The 22659-nt window shown below is 35.1% G+C and overlaps 1 protein-coding gene across 1 annotated transcript in view; it reads left to right on the top strand.

Moving 5' to 3' along the window:
- IL1RAPL1 (interleukin 1 receptor accessory protein like 1) overlaps nucleotides 1-8746 on the top strand; it is a 1172201-nt gene extending 1163455 nt beyond the window's left edge. Inside the window, exons 12-13 of the mRNA XM_081125599.1 lie at nucleotides 4710-4880; nucleotides 5327-8746. Coding sequence (XP_080981725.1) covers nucleotides 4710-4880; nucleotides 5327-6045 — 890 coding nt within the window. The 3' untranslated portion in view covers nucleotides 6046-8746. The remainder of the gene's footprint in view (nucleotides 1-4709; nucleotides 4881-5326) is intronic.
- Nucleotides 8747-22659: the final 13913 nt, after the last annotated feature.

Here is a 22659-nt window from a genome sequence, read left to right as displayed (position 1 = left end):
TCCTGATTTTGTTAAATTGTCTATCTGGGTTTTGATGGGGTTTTTTTGCATTTCACTGGGTTTCTTTAAGATGATTATTTTGAATTCTTTATCAGGAAAATTGTAGATCTCCATTTCTTTGGAATTGGTTACTGGAGCTTTGTTATTTTCCTTTGCTGGTGTCATATTACCTGATTCTTCTTTATCCATGTATTCTTGCATTGGTGTCTGTGCTTTTGAAGGAGCAAACTCCTTGTCCAGTCTTTACAGACTGATTTCAGCAGGTAAACTTCTTGTTTATTCCCTAAGCCGATGGGATTACCTCTAGAATTTCAGTCATGCTGGGTTGTAGCTGGTTTTAAAGCTGTTGCTGGGTCTGCTGTATGGTTGGAAGGCTTGTTACAAGGGGCTCATCTAGGCAAGGTTAGCTGGTTCCTGGGTGAGTGGGACTGTTTCTAGTACTTGTTCAGTAGGCTATCACTTGGACAAATGTCCACTTCGAGGTCCACAATTGAGTTCTCAGTAAGCTGGCCTCTTACCTGGTGTATGGTTGGGTGCAGTTCCAAGCAGGTCCCTAGAAGGGCTCTTGCCTGGTCACTGGATGGGTCCCAGGGTGGGCAAAAATGGCCTCTGGACAATAGCTGAAAAGGCACATGCAAAGGATGTCTTATTTGGCCATTTTACTGGCATCATTCCTGTTCATTTTTTGTGGCACCTGGCAATAAGAATCTCTCAAAAGTCATGAAAAGAGTAAATCAATGACTATATTTGAGTTTATGAAAATTATTCAAAGAATGTGTATACCATCTGTTTTCTATCTCTGCAGTGAACAGAATTATAGTTGAAAGTTTAAATTAGAGAAAATACAATATAGAGAATAAAGTTTAGAATACAAAATATACTCTTGTAGTACCGTTATGACTATTTATTTTTCAATTATAGTTGGCATTCAACAGTATTTTGTATTAGTGTTAGCTGTACACCACAGCAGTTAGACATTTATATAATTTACAGTGTGATCCCTCCAGTAATTCTAGTACTCACATTGCACCATACATAGTTATTACAATATTGTTGACTATATTCCCTATGCTGTACTTTACATCCTCATGACTGTTTTGTAACCGATTAGTACTTCTTAATCCCTTCACCTTTTTCGCCCAGTCCCCAACTCCCCTCCTTTCTGGCATCCATCAGTCTGTTTACTATATCTATCAGTCTGTTTCTGTTTTGTTTGTTCATTTATTTTGTTCTGTAGATTTCACATATAAATGATATCATATGGTATTTATCTTTCTCTGCCTGGCTTATTTCACTTAGTGTAATGCTCTCTAGGTTCATCCATGCTGTTGCAAATGATGCCTAACTAGCTTTTAACTGTTTATAAATTTAAGTTGTCTTTAAAAGATCATAGACCTAGCCTTTAAAAAGCTTGACATAATTTTGTTTTTTTGGTATGGTTATAAAAATGTCATTTTCTAAAAACTTTCTCCAGTCACATGAAGCTCATAAAGATTATTCAATATATGTTCTTACAGATATTTTTTTAAATCTAAGAGATGTTACCCAAGATTCATCTTCAGCTGGTAATTGGGAAAAAGGAAGACAACTTAGAATCCATATGATTTTGAGTCAGAATACATTGCTGAATTTAGTATGGTATCTGACATGGTGTTTGGAATCTGATAACTTTCAAATTCAGAGTTTGCTTTTGGTAGTAAATAAATGCCTAGCCCATTATTGCACTGATGTAGACTATGGGGAAAGAGAGGAATTGATATCAATCAAGTGTCTCATTGATTTGAGGGTGCTGATGCAACTGCTTGCAAGGGGCTTTTTAGTCACATTTACTCCCAGGATAATGTGCATGTGAGCAATTTGTTTTTATCTGAGTGGTATTAGCTTAAATGCTATAAATTCATCCAGATGACATAAAGAGATAAAAAACTGACAGGCCATAACACCAGTTCCTGAGGTATATTTAAGGTTGCTATAGTTACTGTATATATAACTTAACTTTAGGCAGGAATCTACCCCCTTTGTGATGAAAGTGTGGATTTCAGCTATTTTACTGAGAGCATATGCCCTGTTATGTAAGGACCAATTATCATAGAGCTGAAACTACAGTATTTAGGTTTTGTGGTGCTTTGGTCAATTACCTGGCAGCTGACTTCAGTTCTTTGATGTCTTTGAGACTCCTAGATGCCTACATATCCTGTCCTAGAAAAATTTCCTCAAAGTGTAGTCCCTGGATCAGCAACAGCATCACCTGAGAGTTTTCTATAAATGCAAATTCTCAGGACCTATTTTAGACTTACTGAATGAAAAACTCAGGAGGTGGGGCCCAGGAGTCTGTATTTTAACATGCCCTCCAAATTCTGGTCATTCATGCTCAAGTCTAAAAACCACTTTTCCAGAGTTTACAGAGATTCTAAGGCCTTTCCTTGAGTCACAGTGAGAAACTACAGTTCAAGACTACTCTAAAGGAGCCTTCTTAAACTCCAACACCACAGCCCTTAGCAATCCCTTGTGGAGTCCATCCAGGCAGCATGGAGTGTGTACCACCAAAGCCTTCTCTCCTAGGAAATGGTACAGGTCTTGAGAAAATCTCTACACTGGCTATAAGATATGTCATGTGATACTCAAATGAAAGGTCATTCACTCATTTAATCAACAGATATGTTTGAGTATCTAGTAAGCTTTAGTCACATATCTAACTCAAGAATCTTGTGGTCAAAGAAAGAAGATAAGATGTGAGCACAGTAATGGGAAAAGAGATCACCTCCAACTCAGAGATATCAAACTCAAATTCAAAGGAAACAAACTGCATATTTAGCTGCTGATTTTTGACAGTGGATAGCCATAAATATTTTTCAAACTACCATAAACATAATCAGTAGTGAGGTTTAAAAAAGTAAATTTTGTGACTCTCTGTGGAATGGGCCAGAAGGAGAAGGAAACAGAGAAGGAAGTCCCACTACAAATAATTATGACAACTGAGAAATGAGTATGGCCTGACCTAGGATGAAAATAAAACCTGAAGAATTTTTACCAGTGAATGGCTATGAGATTGTTGGTGAATGAAAAGGAATAAATGGAACATACATCTGAAGTTTGGAGACTAAAGAAGTAAGATTGTTATGTTATTAAAATTAAAGTGAAATAAAAGGTAAATAATAGAGCTTGAGATGGGAAGCTTGTTATTTTGTGAGCATGTTGAACTTCGGGTGCATGTTGAACATTCATTCAAATCAAGGGGCCCAAGTTATAGGTATAAGTGTAGGACTGTTGGTAGTTCATGAGAAAGAAAACAGGACTGGCCATCTAAGTTGGGGAGACATCTACAAAGATGTGATTATTGATGTTATGGGAAGAAAGGAGATTTTTAAGGGAAAGTGGGTTGAGAGAAAAATGAGGCAGGCTGTAGAAAACATCTTGAGAAATTATAGTACTTATGGGTTGGAAGAGAGGCATCCATGGAACAGGCAGAGGAACCAGAAACAGAAAGTGTCATGTAAGCAAAAGTGATATCCAGCCGGACCTTAACAGTATGGGTGGACCAGTTGTTTACATTTCTTCTGAATTTGTAAGTGCTCTGTTCTTATTGGTGTTTATATTGACCCAGTTTCAAATATTTTTAAGCCTACAAAAGACAAAGGGCAAAGAATGAGGATCCAGTCATTATACATCCCAGATTTGGGTAAACTTCAACACTTTAGAGAACTTTGTGGCAAACTAGAAGACACCAACTTCCAAGAAAGAAAATAGTATATGCATGAAATCATTCTGCAACCTACAGTCTGGCTTACGGAGACTTCCCTCAGCATAAAGACAGTAATTAGAACTGAGTTGAATTATGAATTCTGATATCACATCCTGAAAAGGAAATTGATGAATGAGAGACTATCCAGAAGATAAATGACTTCTTGTTCTTAGAAACAATAAATGAGAAATTTGAGATGTTTGTCTTAAAATTTTGAGATAAAGATAATGCATGATAATGGTCATCAAATATTTGAAGAGTTTTTATGTAAAAAGAAGGAAGAATGAGGAAGGAAACAGATTTTAGACCTACATTTTATTCATTTACATTGTAATTTTTTATTCTTATTTTCAAACTGATTAACATGATGAAAAATAATTTGTCAGTATTTTACATGTAACATGAACTGGAGATCTTTACTGGAGATCAGTAAAGCAATATGCTTTTTCTATAATAATTCAGTGTAACAATATCCTCAGTCCCAAAATCTAAGAACCAACTTCCAGTAAAAAAAATATTTCCACTGTCAAGCAAAGTGCACTTTTCTCTTTTTTCCAGCAGGGTAAAATGACTAAAGGCAGGATTAATTGAACGTACCACTCTTTAGAATAAGTACATGCTATCCAAATATGTGGCTTTTCATAAGCAGTCAAGATCCTCTATAATCTGTGCATCAAAAATGCTAGAAGTTAATATATTATTATTCTTTTCATTGATTTTTCTCCTACTGCCTTCACAACAACAACAACAAAAACAAAATGAAAACATTACCCCTTATACCTCCAAATTAGTTCCAGAATATTTGGCATTATTGAACTGTTATTGAAAACTAACAAATCCTTCTTTTTTTGATCCCCTAGAAGTGGAACATTTGGAGATGTTTGTGAAAAGAGGTGAATGTTTTTATGTCCTATTGTTTTCTTCGTAAAGTAGTGACTTCAACTTTACTCTGTAATGTTTTTGACAGACAATAAAGATTATGATGCATACTTGTCTTACACCAAAGTGGATCCTGACCAGTGGAATCAAGAGACCGGGGAAGAAGAGCGCTTTGCTCTTGAAATCCTACCTGATATGCTTGAAAAGCACTATGGATATAAGTTGTTTATACCAGATAGAGACTTAATTCCAACTGGAAGTAAGTTAATGTTTTCACTTGAGAGTGTGCATATTCTTGTGTCTATACTTGTAGTCATCATTTTTAGACAGAGCTTGACCTTTTGGTTCTTTATTTCAAATATTGTGTCAGATTCTTCAGAAATAAATGTTACTATGTGTTCATATGAAACTTAATTTTTGACACTGCTGAAGAGCTAATTACATTATTTTATAAACCATCTCATTTTATGAGCCTTAACATTTAAATAAACCAAATGAGAGATTTGTACCTGGAAAAAATATTGCTAATATTAAAAGAAGCAAAGCCCATACTCTCTTCAGAGTGATCATTGGCTGTTTTCATCTCCTCAAGATGCGACACAACAAATACCAATTCTCATTTAATGTGTGAAAAAGAATCTTCCAGGGCTTTCTGGACCGCATGTTGGATTTACTCATTCTGATAATCCCTTTTCTCTTTTGTAGCATACATTGAAGATGTAGCAAGGTGTGTAGATCAAAGCAAGCGGCTGATTATTGTCATGACCCCAAATTACGTAGTCAGAAGGGGCTGGAGCATCTTTGAGCTGGAGACCAGACTTCGAAACATGCTTGTGACTGGAGAAATTAAAGTGATACTAATCGAATGCAGTGAACTACGAGGAATTATGAACTACCAGGAGGTGGAGGCCCTCAAGCACACCATCAAGCTCCTGACGGTTATTAAGTGGCATGGACCAAAATGCAACAAGTTGAACTCTAAGTTCTGGAAACGTTTACAATATGAAATGCCTTTTAAGAGGATAGAACCCATTACACACGAGCAGGCTTTAGATGTTAGTGAGCAGGGGCCTTTCGGGGAGCTGCAGACTGTCTCGGCCATTTCCATGGCTGCAGCCACCTCCACAGCTCTAGCCACTGCCCATCCAGATCTCCGTTCCACCTTTCACAACACGTACCATTCACAAATGCGTCAGAAACACTACTACCGAAGCTATGAGTATGATGTACCTCCTACCGGCACCCTGCCTCTTACCTCCATAGGAAATCAGCATACCTATTGTAACATCCCTATGACACTCATCAATGGGCAGCGGCCACAGACAAAATCAAGCAGGGAGCAGAATCCAGATGAGGCCCACACAAACAGTGCCATCCTGCCACTGTTGCCAAGGGAGACCAGTATATCCAGTGTGATTTGGTGACAGAAAAGCAAGGGACACCCAGTCCCTGGGAGCTTGAGTAGAGTCTGCAGTCCAGTGCCTGGAACTAAATCCTCGACTGCTGCTGTTAAAAAACATGCATTACAATCTCTAGAACACGAGGAAAAACAGGGTCTTGTACATATGTTTTTTGCAGTTTCTTTGTAGCATCAGTGTCTTGCTGTTTTACCATGTCTCTTACCCATTACATTTTTGACTTTGTTTTATATGTCACTGGAATTTGTAAATTTACATTTTTTTAAAGAAGAGACTTATGTATAGATAGAAAACCCTTTTTTGCTTCATTAGTTTAGTTTTAGGATGGGTTTTATTTCCTTTTCTCGATTTTGTTTTGCTTTTAACATTTCCTTGGGGTGCTTGGACAAATCCATTTGATGGGCCAAGGAGCACCGGATCCTCTCTCGGGTTCTCCCTAGGATCAGCAGGGCCACAGGGGCTGTCAGAGAGCAGTGCACCGAATGCCAGCATTGTCATTGGGGGGGAGATGAGAACACTTGCTCCTAGGATGGCCCCGCCACTCAGAGCCCTGAATCTCTTCCTTGCCCACCTCATTCCCACCTCTACCCTTCTAATGGCGGCATGATGTGTAAACTCCGAGGAAGGGTGCGGGTGGGTCTAACTGTCTTAACATTTAATTCACTGCTCGTCAGAATACACTCCAGACCCAAAAGTGTGCTAGTCACATGACAGTGACCGCTACAGCGTGCTAAGAAGAGAAGATCAAGGGCATGAAATGGGGGGAAGAGTGTCGTTTCCGTTTTTTAACTGAGTTGATGTACCCTTATATAAATATATATATATATAAAAACACACAACAAAACAGAAGAAAAAACAAACAAACAAAAAAACACACAAAACAAAAAACACAAAAAAACACAAAAAAAAACAACAAAACAAAACAAAAAAATTAAGCCCTATATTTGATCACTTCCTGGAAAGGCATGAATGTGTTTGTGGCTGTTTTTGTTTGATATTCTACTTCCTCTTTTCCCTCTGTATTTTTTTCTGCAAATGAGATTACGTGCAAATGCCAGGCAAGTTTAACTCAAAAGGGTGAACCAACACGACTCAAAATGAAATTTACGTTGAAGGCTTCCAAACCAAAGGGAAGGACAGGACGTGTCATCAAATATGTTTTGTCACCTTGTATTATACAAAATGTTATTTTCTAAAGTGTCAGAACAAATATGTGAAACTTATTATGGGGTTCCCTTGTGTTCAATGTTAATTCACTGTATTTAATTTTCAGTGTTACATTCAGAAGCAAGTGTTTGGTTTCAGTTTGTGAACATAAACAACGCTTATTAATATCAAAGTGTTTAAATAAGAACTCAGAAGGTCAAACATATGAATACTTAGAGAAATCAATATTTTCAAAATAAACATTATTTACATGAAATGGTTTTTAAATTAGGTAAGAACGTGTTTAAAATAATTTTACTGTATAAAGCATTAGTTTCATTTTAACTGTATAATTCTATCTTTCAGAAACAGAAAGCTGATGCTCCCAGAAAATTCCTCCCTACCATGTAGCTTTATGTTTTATATCAGTGACATAGCAGCTAATATATATTTATGTTGAAGATAATGCAAAAAGGAACTTGCAGGGGGCAGAATTGTTAAAGGGAAATATTACCTAAGTAGCTTTTAGTCAAAAAAAAAAAAATCAATGTGATGAAAATACTGATAATAGACCCTTTACGTTACTTTAGTGATTCATTGTAGGAACTTCCCTACCAGTCATCGTCTGTGGGCTCCTGTAGTGACTACTGTATGTTTGCTTTGTTCCTACCACCACATAATAAGAAAACAAGTCTACAGTTTTGGTCACTATTCTAAGGTGTGAGTTGGCCACAAAAAGTGTAAACTTCAGTAGAATTCATCAGGGAGGGTAAATTTGAATTGCAAATGTACAAGAGATAAGTATAAGAATATTATAACAATGCAAAGGCCTCAGTAAGCCTTGGGATGTGCATTGATTTTTATTTGCTTAAAAAATGTTTATTTCCCTGACAACTTGCCTCAGTTCTTCTCTAGAATCTGTTCCTTATTCCCGTGCTCCCCTTGGATCTGTATCACATTTTCACAAACCAGAACTGAAGCTGCGAGGACACATAAACTTTAAGGTCAGCTTTGCACATTGGGTTATTTTAAGAATCCAAGAAAGCCATTGTTTACTCTGTACTATGGACGCCTGTCAGAGACTGGTGGCAGTGAACCTCATTGGACTGAATTCCAGACTCCCCCAGTGCTCAGAAAACCGTAAACATGGCGATGGCCTGGTTTATTTATTTATTATTATTTTTACTTTTTTTAAGTGCACGATGGAAGTGTGGAATAAATGTAGAGGAAGTAATCACACCACAGTAATATTTTAGGCATCCATAGGTGTTAATTTAGCTGCCTTGGGAGTACATTTTTTGTTTTATTTTTAGTGTAGGTTTAAGCACTTTGAATAGCATGATTCAGGGATTGATGGGTAATATTTGATATTCTCACAACTTAAGAAACATTTTTTCCTCTAATGCTTTGTCATATTTTTTAAAAATGAAATAAATGGAGAAGCTATCTATGACTTTAGAAACATTCCTCCCAAGTATTCCTCTATCAGCTCCATATGAGTACAAATGAAGGAAACTGTCCTGTGTTCACGTGCTCTATGTTTAACAAAATTTATGTTAGAACTCATAATAAAAAAGAGAAAAAAATGTATTTTCCCTAGTGCTTAGGTTTCACCCTTTTTTCCCATGGGGGCTGTGTGGGGTAAGAATATTCTAGTTTGAAAAACACAGCTGAAGGTGTGACTGTGTTAGCCAAGCCGAGGGAGAGAATGGCCTTGTGGACGTGGACATGTGTGATGTTCGGTGTTGCCTGTTTTTCATCTCCCACTGCTCAGGCTCCAAGGGGCGCATTACGGATTCAAGACTTCATCTGGTTCTTTAATGTAACCTCTACTTGCTGCCTATGAGTGTGCAACGCTTTATACTGGTGCTCAAATCTTTGGTTATTTAATTTATAATTCATTCCTTAGGTTTCCTGTGGGCAGAGAAGAAATTTCTATCTCATGCAGCCAGCTGATTTAAGCTTAGACTTTTCTATGAAATAAATCTAAGACACAATGAGTTAAGAGACCTGAACCCACTATATTTCTATGGCTAAATACCTAGTTGTTCAAACAGTCAACCATTTTGTCTTTATTACTTTCTTCGTAATACTATATGTATTTGAACCCTGTCGACTTAATCTTAAATATCTAGATACTGGTTTCTTCTTCACCTCTTTATTATTTAGTATTTTATAGCAAGAGAAAATATTAATTGAGAGCCAATCCCTAAACTCTAAGTAAGTTTTGTTTATCCTAGAATAGTCATTAACTTTGACAGAGACCATTTATGTATTTTAAGATCACCGTTTCTAGGAAAACATTAATTCATACATTTGTAAATTATTTTCTGGTTCTGGAATGATACCCTAGTTCTCCTTTTTCTAAGAAGTATTTTTTTAATCTTGTGCTTAATTTCTTTTTTTTTCATTTAGTTTAAGCTTATATCATTAGTCCCAGAAGAAAGCTCATTGAAATTCAAAGGAGACTATTGGTATTATACAAATGAAATGACTGAATGACACTAAGATAATATGCAGACATGGAAGAGGGAAGTCCCTGTCTCTGATCTGAACTGGCTTGGTCATTATTACCATTCCTGCCAATTGGTTAAGAGAGGTGAAACATTAAATGGGTTAGAAATCCCACCTACGCATATTTCCTATCGCCGAAGAAATTTTTTTACAACATATACAGTTATTTCAAAGAGTTGGTAATGCATCCGAGTTCCCTGAAAGGAGAAGCTTGTCAGTGGAAGCAGAGCTATTCCTTGCCTATCGCAAACCCTTTCCACCTTGTTGTTCTGAGCAAAGAAAGTAACCAACAGTCAAATTTTGATTGTCCCTAACAATAGATCTTAAACTGGGGATCAGAGACCCCTTGAGTCTATAAAAAGGGTTAAAGGAAATAATGAAGTCCTTGAAATTCCAGACAAAATTGTAAATGTGTGCAAAACTGTGTTTTCCTGGATTCAGAGTCAAAGGCATCCGTCACCTAAAAAGCCATTGATGTTTGGATTTAGAGGATATCCTCAGACGGACACTCAGACAAACCACATATCTTGCAGGCACTGTCATGGCCACTGTTCCTCACCTTCATTCATGAAAATTCATCGGATGCTTATTGTTCTTTTAACAAACAAAGGCAGTTCCTCTTCCCATATGACCGCACCTATGCAAGACTTGGCTTATAGTGAGGAAAAACTTTGTATGATGATAAATAATTCATGCCCAGATCAATGAGAACTGGCTTCTATTACTAAGGTAGTTTACTCACTTCTTAAGTTACTCAAAAGATAGTTTGGGGGGAATGTGAAATCATGTAATTTGGCATGATGTCTTATTTCATCAAACTTCTTTATGATTTGGGTTCCATCGTTTCCTGCAACAAAACTAAGAATTAATCCAGTATAGGAGTAGAAGAAACAACCATCTGACATGCTTTTCCAAAGGGCTCCAGATTTCTTATGCCAAGATTTAGAATTGGTTATATGCTTGGTTTTCAGCAATTGGACTTTTGCCAGGTTCAGGATATGCGGTATGACTTTGGGGCAGTACAAAAAATTTTTACAGGATGAAAGTTTGTGTTATAATGGTACTTAAGACACAAAGAGCTGTAAGAACTAAATTTCAGTAAAGAGAAGGATGGTGGTGAGTTCATCCTAATCCTAAACTTTCGTGTTTTGTCATCATTAAACCTCAGTCCCATACATAAAAAATGCCCAGGCTAAAAAGAAGGAACTCAGCTCTAATCTTCCATTGAGTATTATTTCTTCCTTCCAGGCCTAGAATACAAAACATCTTCCCATTACAGAATTACAGACACATTAGATATATAAAGGAAAAATTTCCTCCTCCCTTTTAGTCAATATCCCTCTGAATAGTCTGTGAGTCCACTGACAAACTGATGGCTCTGAATTGTTCATTAAAGTAAGTAGAGTAAGACACTATTGTCTTTCTACCATTCACTGCCTTCGTTGACGCATTCCCCAGGGCCAACAGCCTGAATCTATTCTCTTTCTAACGAAGGCAATCGGTCTCAGTCATTACACCGTATCCCGCCCCCCAACTAAATGAACAGAAACTGAAGAATTGCACATGAACTTGAGACTATTACGTGTAATATTGATGTTGTGTAAATTTCAATCTTCATAGTCCAGATAACCTTAAGTTTCAAAGGGCATGCTGGTCATTTAAAAAAGATTTAATGTACAATGACATACTACATAGTGCATGAACATGTGGCAAAGTAAATTGGATCTATCCTTACTAGTCAACGAGAGACTAAATTGGGGGAGATCAGATGTGAGTGTTTTAGGTTAATTCTCAACTGGGATGAAGACATCTTTTCGTTAGAGTACACGGGCAGTTGTCCATATTCTTTGCAGCATATGCTTCTGGTAACTAGAATCCTTAGTGTGTTCTTTCCACCAAACTAGTGGAGATATGTTCATATAATCTGCTATTGAATTGTAAAAACTTTTACATTTTCAGAGTTTGAGGGAACCCGAATAGGAAAGTGAATCGAGTCATTTTCCTCTGCTGGTGTTCAAGTTAAATTTGAAACTCAGACACTCTCAGATATGTTCAACAGTCAGTAAAAAGTGCATTTTACATAGTGTTTCCATTTAGTTTCGCTTACCCTCTTTCCTCTTTGATTTTGTACAATCTAGAATGTATGTAACTCATGTGTAGGTGATGGAGGCGCTCCTTTTTTTCTTAGAATACTTACAATTATATATTTGGTTTTGCTTTGACTAGCAATAGGAAAATAGACAAATACAAGTGTAAAAATGAGAAATTTTAAACTTGAATTATAATTTGTGTTTTATAGTCGTTTCATAAGTCTGTTGCTCTCTATGAGTATGCTCTCTATATATCCTGTAAAAATAAATTTATATGTTACATAGAAATTCAAGAAATTAAATTATTTATTAAGCTACAAATGTTTCTTCTGGTTTCTACCTGATCATAGATAAAAATAAATTAATAGTGTGTTGTTGGAACATATGTAAGTACCTTTGTTAATTTGATAACTCTTGTTGTACTTTTCTTTCTCTCTCTATTTATGTCTGTATAAGCTGATAACTCTTAGACTTAATTCCTATTATAAGTGTGAAGAAAGGGACTTAAGAAATGTCCAACTGGCTGAACATAAAGAAAACCCTTGTTAAAAGGTCAAGTCCACTTACCCTTTTTTCTTCAGTACTGGATTATGGAGAGATTTCAATCACAAACTTGATCGCTTAAAAGTTATTATCATGTTAATGAGCTTTTCAAGGTTGAATTCTGCATTTTTTCCCCTCAACCATTGCATAGAATTCTTTGAGAAACAGAAATGAAAGGCATTGTAGCATGTGAGTCCTCTTTGCTGTTTCTCTTCCTTACTTCCTGCTCCCCAGGTATTTTATTATTTTCTTTTTAAGGTACTATTCACATAATGACCTTAAAATAAAGTCCCCTCAGGTAATATTTTAAAGTGACCAAGATCTTTAATCATCTTATTTTTCTACTCGGTTTGCACCTACTTGTAGTGCACAGTCATTCCTAAAGGGAAATGGTTTTGGCCTTACTTTTCACTTTATGTTAAAGATAAATAAACTTATTATTTATTTGCGGGGAAGGAAATGGTGGTAAATCTTTCCATCACAAACATAACAAGTGAACAACCATAAACCTCTTAGAATGAATGGGCTCTTTAGGCAGAATTCATATCTTAGGACAGCCTTTTAAGAAACACTTATTGAAGATGAAGTAGAGTTAAATCGTTATAAAAATGGAAAGTAATATTAAAAACATAAGGTTATTTCAGGTTGGATTTTTAAATAATTAATATATTTAAAATTTCATAAAATCATTTCTGCCTCTAGGATTTTTCAATGTGAAAAATAACTTTTACTGAAAAAGTAAAATGTTACATGGGTTATGACTCAGTGTATAATTTCCATATTGTATTTAAATTGTGAATCATAGGATTTGACCCATTAGTAAAAACATCAGGAGAGAATTCTCTATTTGAAGACTTTGGGAATATTTGTGCACCTCACACACACACACACATAAATTCTCAGGAACAGTCAATTAAACTCATATTATTGACAAATGGTTAAAAGACTGATACTCATGAAACATCTTACTTATTTCTAGACAATTCCTAATTGATATCATATCTAAACTTATTTGAAAATAAAAACAGAAAATGAGACAAATATTCAGAGAATTGGTTCATGAATGAGTGAACCAATCACTTACCACTGTGGTATTTTTAGCATTCATCTATTGCCTATAATAGTAATTCAAGCAAATTCCTTGATTAAGCTTGAATTTTCAATCAATGTTTAATGCCCAGTGATACTGAAGTGTGTTGGGGAAGGGGAGGTAAAGTTCTGAAAGATAGAGAACATTAAAATTTTACCAATAGTTTAGCCAATTGTTTGCCCAAATTAGGGATTTTTATCCCAGAGATATGTTACTTGGTTTTAGATGGTACACAAAAGCAAGTTTTTATTTGAATAGTTATGTATTTGATTTAAAATTTGTTAGCTTTAAAAAAACTTCAACAGCAGATCAAACTTGACTTTATGGATACTCTTTCTAGTTCCAATTATATGGTATACTTATCTGATTTAAATTAAAACATAGGTAGATAATAGTTTAGAAAAAGTGATATATGGCAAAAGTCATCAAGGTGGTACATGAATGAGTGGATTATGGAAATACTGCTAAGGCAGTAAAGTTCTAACTTCTGGGGGAAAAACTAATAGGAGACGAAACATCCCAAAAAAACAGAGAGCAGAAGAACATACCAAAAGCCTACAGAAATGATAGACAGAACTGTAAGATTATGAAACTCAAAACCTGGTTTAAATTAAGCAATGAAATATCTCAGTTCTATTGTCCTTGGCAATAAAGAACTGTTTACACAATTATGAACTTCAAAGGAAAACCGGACTCTGGATGAAAATCCTTTCTTAGGCAGTCTCAGGCTTAACAAAGAATCATTTCTTAGCACGCTTTTCTAAAATAAAATGATTGCTAAACCTTATAATATATGAAGAGAAATTATGATTTTTGGCATGCTTGATGTTGTGACATAAAAGTTTGATGAGGAGTGAAATAGTTCTTTCATAGCATCCTTCTAATGGACCTACTACTAGTAGTTCTAAAACCTACGTGTACCTGGAATCACCTGGAAGGTTTTAAAAAAGTCCAAAAGTCTCAGAAATTCATAAGAAACTAGTTTGGGGCTTCTCCCTATGTTAGTTTCTTTTTTAAAAAAAAACCAATGCCTCCAGGTGATTCTATTAGAACCAGAGTTGAAAACTATTGGAACCAAACAGGTTGGTCTCAAATTTTAGGCATCAGAAGAATTGCCTGGAAGGAAAGCTTGTTAAAAATGGAAACTCTAATTGAACTCTAATAGTACTGGAGTGGGGTCCAGAATCTATTAGGTAATTTTAATGTAGAAGCCCACAAACCACTCTTTGACAAACACGTGTAGGATTTGTTCTTTCTGTCATTACAACTGTTGTCACTCTTTGAAATACAAAATTAAAATTTGCAGAGGACGAATGTCACCATAAGCTCAGTCTTCCTTTTTAAACAACTCCTCACAATTTGTTCATCAGAACTCACAATAAAGAAGTCCTGAGAAAACATGAACCATATAGACAGTTACACTTTATTTGAGAATATCTGAGAAAGAAGGGGGGAAATGAACTAGTCAAGAAAACTGAGTCCAATTTTGCCATGAAATATGACTTCAAAAAAGTAATTGCACCATCCTAGAAGAAAAATAAGCTAATTAATAGTTAATTAATAAATGTTAACTAAAAACACACCTTCCAAGAGAATACAGGACTATTGTTACTTCTCTTTATATTAAGAAAGAAAAAAAATAGCAAAATTAGACAGGGATACCAAAGATAATGGTTGTGAAAATAAATATATCAATATCAAAGCTTTTAATTAGTTGGACTTAATTGACAGTTTCCCTCATGTTAACAAGTTCATCAAAGGATGAACTCCAATGAAGAGTTTCCAAATGTCCTCCAACCTAAGAATCACTTGTGGCATTTGTTATTAGCATAGATGACTGGTTCACACTCCAAAACAATTGAACCCCAGGAAATTTTATGATGATGCAATTTGGGGAACTCTATAAAGTCCAAGACTAAATTCATGCAATGCTGATAAATTTAGTTAATTTTATGTAAGATGTAAGTTCAACACATCATCTCCCTTTACTTCAGCAAAACGCCAACCTACACAACAAACCAGTTGGTTCTTTATATCACACATCAATCACTTATTCTGACAATATATTTCCAGCCACATACATTTATCTCGCTGGGCTAATGGTAATTGTCATGGCCCTTGTCACATCAGGAATGACTACCAGTGATGGGGTTGTAAGCTTCTGTTCTTAAGACAAATGTCCTACTCAATGTCTGGTTCTCATAACCAATCATGTCACTAATGCTAAGGGCATATTTCAAGGACATGGCTCCTGTTAGTTGAGAGAAAATCTTCTTATACGTTCTTTGTGGACTAGCCACATCAAAGAGTTTCTAGAGAATTCGTTTTTCCACCCATATTTTACTTACTTCCACAACCACTGTAGGCTCTCTTATGATCTAGGGTTTTATAACACTATAACATCCAAAAATAATATTCAACAGTTGAATTTTCACTGAGTACAATATAGCCTTTTTTATTTCTACACTCAACTGAAGGAGACAATGTACCAGTTTAGCTTGATTTATTTTCAGAACTCTTCTGGATGGCAACAGTTCAAAGCAGTAAACTTTGATAATGTTGAACATTTAGTGTGCATGCATGTGTAATGTGTGTGCACCCTAAAAACATGCACTAGCAATACATTTAAATGAGGTAATCAATATATGCTCTGCATTAAATAACTAGTTATATGAGTTTCCAAGATAATGAACTCCATCAGAAAATTACCCAGTGAATCATTTTTTCACAGGCTAAAAATAAATATCCAGATTTCTGTTCAACTTAGTTTTCTTTAAGGACATGCATTTTTATCTTAAAGGAGAGAGTCAGCTCATTCTTGCTTTTCCCATAAAAATTCTGTGATTGTTTCCATTTCTTACTTTTTCCATTACATGGTAGCCCTGAATTATTTATTTATAAAAATGGAGGAGGCATTGCACTCAGCAACTATCATAAGAAAAGCTTGTGAAAGCACCAAAGTTATTACCATGGGTTTCCTATCTTTTAGTCGATTTTATTTTTTCAAGACTGTGAAATAACTTATTTTTTCAGATTCCATTTAAATTATGTCCTTAGCAAATAACATGTCCTCAGCAAAGCCTAACTTTAGAAACACAGTTACTGATAAGATTTCTTTTTAGTTTTCTCTTACTTTACAGAATCTGTGCCACCACTGAAATGAAATAAAAACACAATAGAATTAAGTAAATTTACAATTGAGTGCTGCAACTTAAATATTCTCTGCTAGGAGGTGACCTTGTATTCATAATCATCTTCAGCTATCTGAATAACTTGTGTATTATTTTGAGAAAACTGGACATGCGATGAGAAATTGCAGGAAGATGATAGCAGAAATTCCTGCAGGTGCAGCATTAGAGAAGCAGACTTTTGTGTTAATATCTCTAAAGATTTTGACTCTGACTTATAGGTAAGATTATGTAACCTACTATAGAGATTGATTATAACTTACTTAGCATTTTGTGCTTTCATTTTTAAGATGGAAGGAGATCACTCACTAAATATGAATGCTGCATATGTTAGCAATAGAGATAGTGATTGTGTAATTTTGATTGCACTTGCCTTAAAATTTTTCCAAAAAGAAATTATATATATAAAATATATAGATAAGGATGGTTATTAAAGAACATTGTTTAAAAATAGGCAAGTTCTGCATTGATTATACTTTTTTACATAACTTAATGCATAGTGGCAGAGTATATTTGCCAGATCCATGTAAAGAGTATATGAGCACATGATAACAGCAGTTTGTTTAAGCACAAGGTGTTCTCTGTTTAGATTAAAAATTAACAATGATAACTTTTGGTGTGACTGCTTTAAATTTCACAGAAGTTGGATGTTTAAAGATAAATTTATTACTTGCATAAGAATATTTTTGTATAACACTGGGAAAGGTTTAAAAATGGACTTGCTTTATGGAGTGCAATTTTCGAAGAAAACAAACAGGGTATGTGTCCAGTTTGTAAAATGTTTTCTTTCAAGATGACTCTTTTGCTGGTTATATGCAAGGATATAATGGCTTGAAATATTTTTGTGTGTGAACTGAACAATACCACCGCCAACGACAAAAATAAAGCGATGTGAATAAGTTGAGTATGCAAACTTCTTTAATCAATGCTAGTAGATCCTGAGAACAGTAGCAAAAATCTGTTTTTGTGAATATAGTGCTAGAAATAATTATCAATGTGGTTTGCCACTCAATGAATGACTTATTATAACGAAAATATAAAAAGTGTTTTGATTTTAGGAGAATTTCTGTTCTTCATGCTTCAGTTTAAAATTATATTTCTTTTCTAAAGTTAAGAACAATAAGACAAGTTAATAGTAGTATCCCATACTTCTTATTAAATATTTATAATATCAAAGCTAATATATGAATAAAGTTCTTGAATTTATAAGAGGTTGTATGCATACCTGTTAGTGAATGTATGTCTTAAGCTAAAAGCGTTAAAAGATTTTATGAGAAATAATATATTTACAAAAATGGTGTGCTGGTTAATATTTATATGTATGTTATATATAGGGGGATTATATATGTATACAGGTGTACCTATAAAACACCTATATTTAGTTAGATACCCTACTTTGAAATCTATAAATGATATATGTGATTGTGAATTGGTTTGGGCACTGAGGAGTACCTGTAAGGCTTAAAATTTCTCTTAAAGATTAAAATGAAAGACCAAATCATATAAGAAGATAAAAGTCTCAGATAAGAAGTGTGAATTTTTATACATGCTTTAATAAGTACTATCCAATAAGTGGTTTGAAGGAGGTTCTATTAACTCCTCGTAACTAAGAAAAAATGTAGAAACTGAAAATAAGCTTTTGTTACTGAGGACAAGACTTGTGACAAGAAAATCAGGAAAATAATTACATTTTTTTTAAAACATTTGGTATACCAACAGTACTGTGTGGTGTTGAAAAAGTAGTGGACTAATACAGAAATTTTTTAAAGCTTGTGAAACATTTCTTACAAGAAGCCAAGGGCATTAAAATGAAAACATAATTTCTGATATATCACAGACGTTCCTATACCCATGGTAAGTATTACTGCTTCTTAATGACGTAAAATTATTCTATATTTTGAGCATCTGTGTAAAAGTTTGGACTTATTAAAGTATTAGGTTGCATCCAAGGGAAATGGTAAAATCAAGAGTGGGTGAGTGAAATTGCTCAAAAAAATATTACAGGAATTTATTTGGAAAAGAAAAAGAGGATTTAGATTAATAAAAATAACAATGAAAAATTAACCTGTAGAAATTGACCTTAATGTCCTTTTTTTATTGTTCAAAATATTACAGATGTCCCCTTTTTTCCCCATTGACCTATCCACCTACACCCACTGCCCTCCCCAGGCCTTCCCATACTATTATCTGTGCCCATGGGTTATGCATATATGCATGTAAATTCTTTAGTTAATCTCTCCCCACCCACCCCCACCTTCCCTCTGAGATTCATCAATCTGATCCATGCTTTCATCTCACTAAATGTATTTTGATCAAAAGTTTCTTATATTCTTTAGATTCCACAAATAAGTGAGATCCGGTGATATTTGTCTTTCTCTGCCTGACTTATTTCACTTAGCATAATATTCTCCAGATCCATTTATACTGTCTCAAAGGGTACAAGATCCTTCTTTATAGCTGCATAGTATTCCGTGGTGTGACTGTCCCACACCTTTTTTATTCACTCATCTCCTGATGGGCACTTGGACTGTTTCCAGATCTTAGCTATTGTAAATTGTGCTGCTATGAACATAGGGGAGCATATATTCTTTCTGATTAATGTTTCAGGATTCTTAGAAAATATTCCTAGAAGTGGGATCACTGGGTCAAAAGGCAGTTCCATTCTTAATTTTTTGAGGAAACTCCATACTGCTTTCCACAGTGGCTGCACCAGTCTGCATTCCCACCAGCAGTGCGCCAGGGTCCCCTTTTTCCACACCCTCGCAAGCACGGAACATTTGTTGATTTGTTGGTGGAGCCATTCTGACAGGGATGAGGTGATACCTCATTGTGGTTTTAATTTGCATCTCTCTCATGATTAACAATGTTGAGTATTATTTCATATATTTCTTGGCCATCTGTATGTCCTCTTTGGAGAAGTGTCTATTCAGGTCCTTTGCCCATTTTTTAATTGGATTGTTTGTCTTCCCCCTGTTGAGTTGTAGGAGTCCTGTTGATTGTACACTTTGGAAATTAGCCCTCTCTCAGATGCATCCTTGGCGAATATGTTCTCCCATACCGTGGCATTCCTTTGTATTTTGAGGCTAATTTCTTTTGCAGTGCAGGAACTTTATAGTTTGATGTAGTCCCATTTGTTTATTTTTTCTTTGTTTCTCTTGCCCAAGGAGATGTATCAGTGAAAATTCCACTATGTGAGATGTCTGTGATTTTACTGCCTGTTTTCTTCCAGGATTTTTATGGTCTCTCAACTTACATTTAAGTCTTTTATCCATTTTGAATTTATTCTTCTGTATGGAGTAACTTGGTGATCTAGTTTGATTTTTTTACATGTACCTGTCCAATTTTCCCAGCACCATTTGTTCAAGAGACTGTCTTTACTCCATTGTATCCTCTTGCCTTCGATGTCAAATATTAACTGTGCATAATGGCATGGGTCTATTTCAGGGGTCTCTGTTCTGTTCTGTTCTGTTCCATTGATCTATATGTCTGTTGTGTTACCAATACCAGGCTGTTTTGATTACGGTGGCTTTGTAGTATAGTTTGATATCTGGTAAAGTGATCCCTCCAACTCTATTCTTCTTTCCAAGATTGCTCCAGCTATTTGGGGTCTTTTTTGGTTACATATAAATATTTGGAATATTTGTTTTAGCTCTGTGAAATATACTATTGGTATTTTAATAGGAATTGCATTGAATCTATAGATTGCTTTGGGTAATATGGACACTTTAATGATATTAATTCTTCCAATCCATGAACATGGTATATTCTTCCACTTGTTTATATCTTCCTCTATTTCTTTTTTCAGTGTCCTGTAGTTTTCTGAGTACAGGCCTTCTAATTCCTTGGTTAAATTTATTCCAACTATCTTATTTTTCTACTTGCAGTGGTAAATGGTATTTTTTTTTTTTTTTTTAGTTTCTCTTTCTGAGAGTTAATTGTTGTATAAAACTGCCACCTATTTTTGGATGTTAATTTTGTATAAAACTACCTTGCCAAATTCATTTATCAATTCTAGTAGTACTTTGGTGGACTCTTTAGGGTTTTCTATGTGCAATATCATGTCATCTGCAAATAATGAGAGTTTTACTTCCTCCTTCCCAATTGAGATACCTTTTATGTTTTCTTCCTGTCTGATGGCTGTGACAAGGATTTCCAGTACTATGTTGAATAAGAGTGCTGAAAGCAGACAACCCTGACTTGTTCCAGTTTTTAAGGGAAATGGTTTTAGTTTTTGTCCATTGAGTATGATATTGGCAGTAGGTTTGTCATGTATGGCCTTTATTATGTTGAGGTATGTTCCCTCTATTCTCACTTTGCTGATTGTTTTTATCAAAAATAGGTGCACGATATTATCAAATGCTTTTTCTGCATCTAGTGATATGATCATATGACTTCTGTCCTTCATTTTGTTTATGTGATGTATCACATTAATTGATTTGTGAATATTATACCAGCCTTGCATACCCACAGTAAATCTGACTTGGAAATGGTGTATGATTTTTTTAATGTATTGCTGGATCTGGTTTGCTAGTATTTTGTTGAGGATTTTAGCATCTATCTTCATCAGGGATATTGGCCTGTAATTTTCTTTCTTTGTGGTGTCTTTATCTGGTTTGGGGATTAGGGTGATGCTGGCCTCATAAAAAGAGCTCGGGAGTTTTCCCTCCTCTTGAATTTTCCGGAAAAGTTTGAGGAGAAAAGGTGTTAATTCTTCTTTGAATGTTTGGTAAAACTCACCTGTAAATCCATCTGGTCCCGGACTTTTGTTTGCTGGGAGTTTTTTATTACTGCTTCAATTTCATTAGCTATTATAGGCCTATTCAGATTTTCTGATTCTTCCTGATTCAGCTTTGGAAGATTGTATGTTTCTAGGAATTTGTCCATTTCACCCACATTCTCGTTTGTTGGCATATAGTTGCTTATAGTATTTGCTTATGATCCTTTGAATTTCTGTGGGGTCAGTTGTTATAGCACCTCTTTCATTTCTGATTTTATTTATTTGGGTCCTCTCTCTTTGTTTCTTGGTGAGTCTGGCTAAAGGTTCATTGATCTTATTTATCTTTTCAAAGAATCAGCTCTTGGTTTCATTGATCTTTTATATTGATCTTTTTTTAGTCTCTATGTCATTAATTTCTGCTCTGATCTTTATTATTTCCTCCCTTCTACTTCCCTGGTGCTTTTCTTGCTGTTCTCTTTCTAATTCTCTTAGTTGTTGTGTTAGGTAGTTTAGTAAAGCTTTTTCTTGTTTCTTGAGGTATGCCTGTACTGCTATGAACTTTCCTCTCAGGACAGCTTTTGCTGTGTCCCATAGATGTTGGGTTGTTTTCTGTTCCTTTTTGGCTTTTTCTAGGAAGTTTTTGATTTCTTCCTTGATCTCATTGGTAACCCATTCATTGTTTAATAACATGCTATTTAACTGCATATGTTTGAATATTTTTGAGTTTTTTATAGTGGTTGATTTTGAGTTTCATGCCATTGAGACAAACACCATATGATCTCACTCAGATGTGGAATCTAATGAACACACTGAACTACCAAGCGAAATAGAGACAGACTCATAGATGGAGAGCAGGCTGACAGCTCTGGTGCGGGGGGGGGGGGGGGTGGACAGTGTTAGGAGGGTGGAAGGACTGAGGCGAAAAAAAGAGAGAACTCATGGACACGGACAACAGTGTGGTGATTGCAGGAAGAGGGGGGCGGGGGGAGGTGGGAGAGGAGACAGAGGGGAGAAATGATGATGGAAAAAAATAAAATAAAATATATATTTTAAAACAAGAAAAAGTGGCATTTATTAAAATTTTGAAATAATTTTTTTCCAAAAATATGAACAAATACAAATGAATCTACAGATACTAATTAAATGATGCACTTAGTATTGGTGAGGTCATGAGAAAATGAGGAAACGGGTATGTTTATTTACTAAGGGTTAAAGAGTAAATTGGCACAATGATTCCTTTAGAGTGAAAAGATGATATCAGTTCTCATATACTGATACTTGGAACCTTTCATTCTCTTCATTTTAAAGTCTGTTTGATAGTCTATAATCTAA

The sequence above is a fragment of the Miniopterus schreibersii genome, assembly GCF_964146895.1.
Source record: "Miniopterus schreibersii genome assembly, chromosome: X".
Classification (NCBI taxonomy): Eukaryota; Metazoa; Chordata; class Mammalia; order Chiroptera; family Miniopteridae; genus Miniopterus; species Miniopterus schreibersii.
Note: the sequence above shows the minus strand (reverse complement) of the source record. Positions and strands in the feature narration are given on the sequence as shown.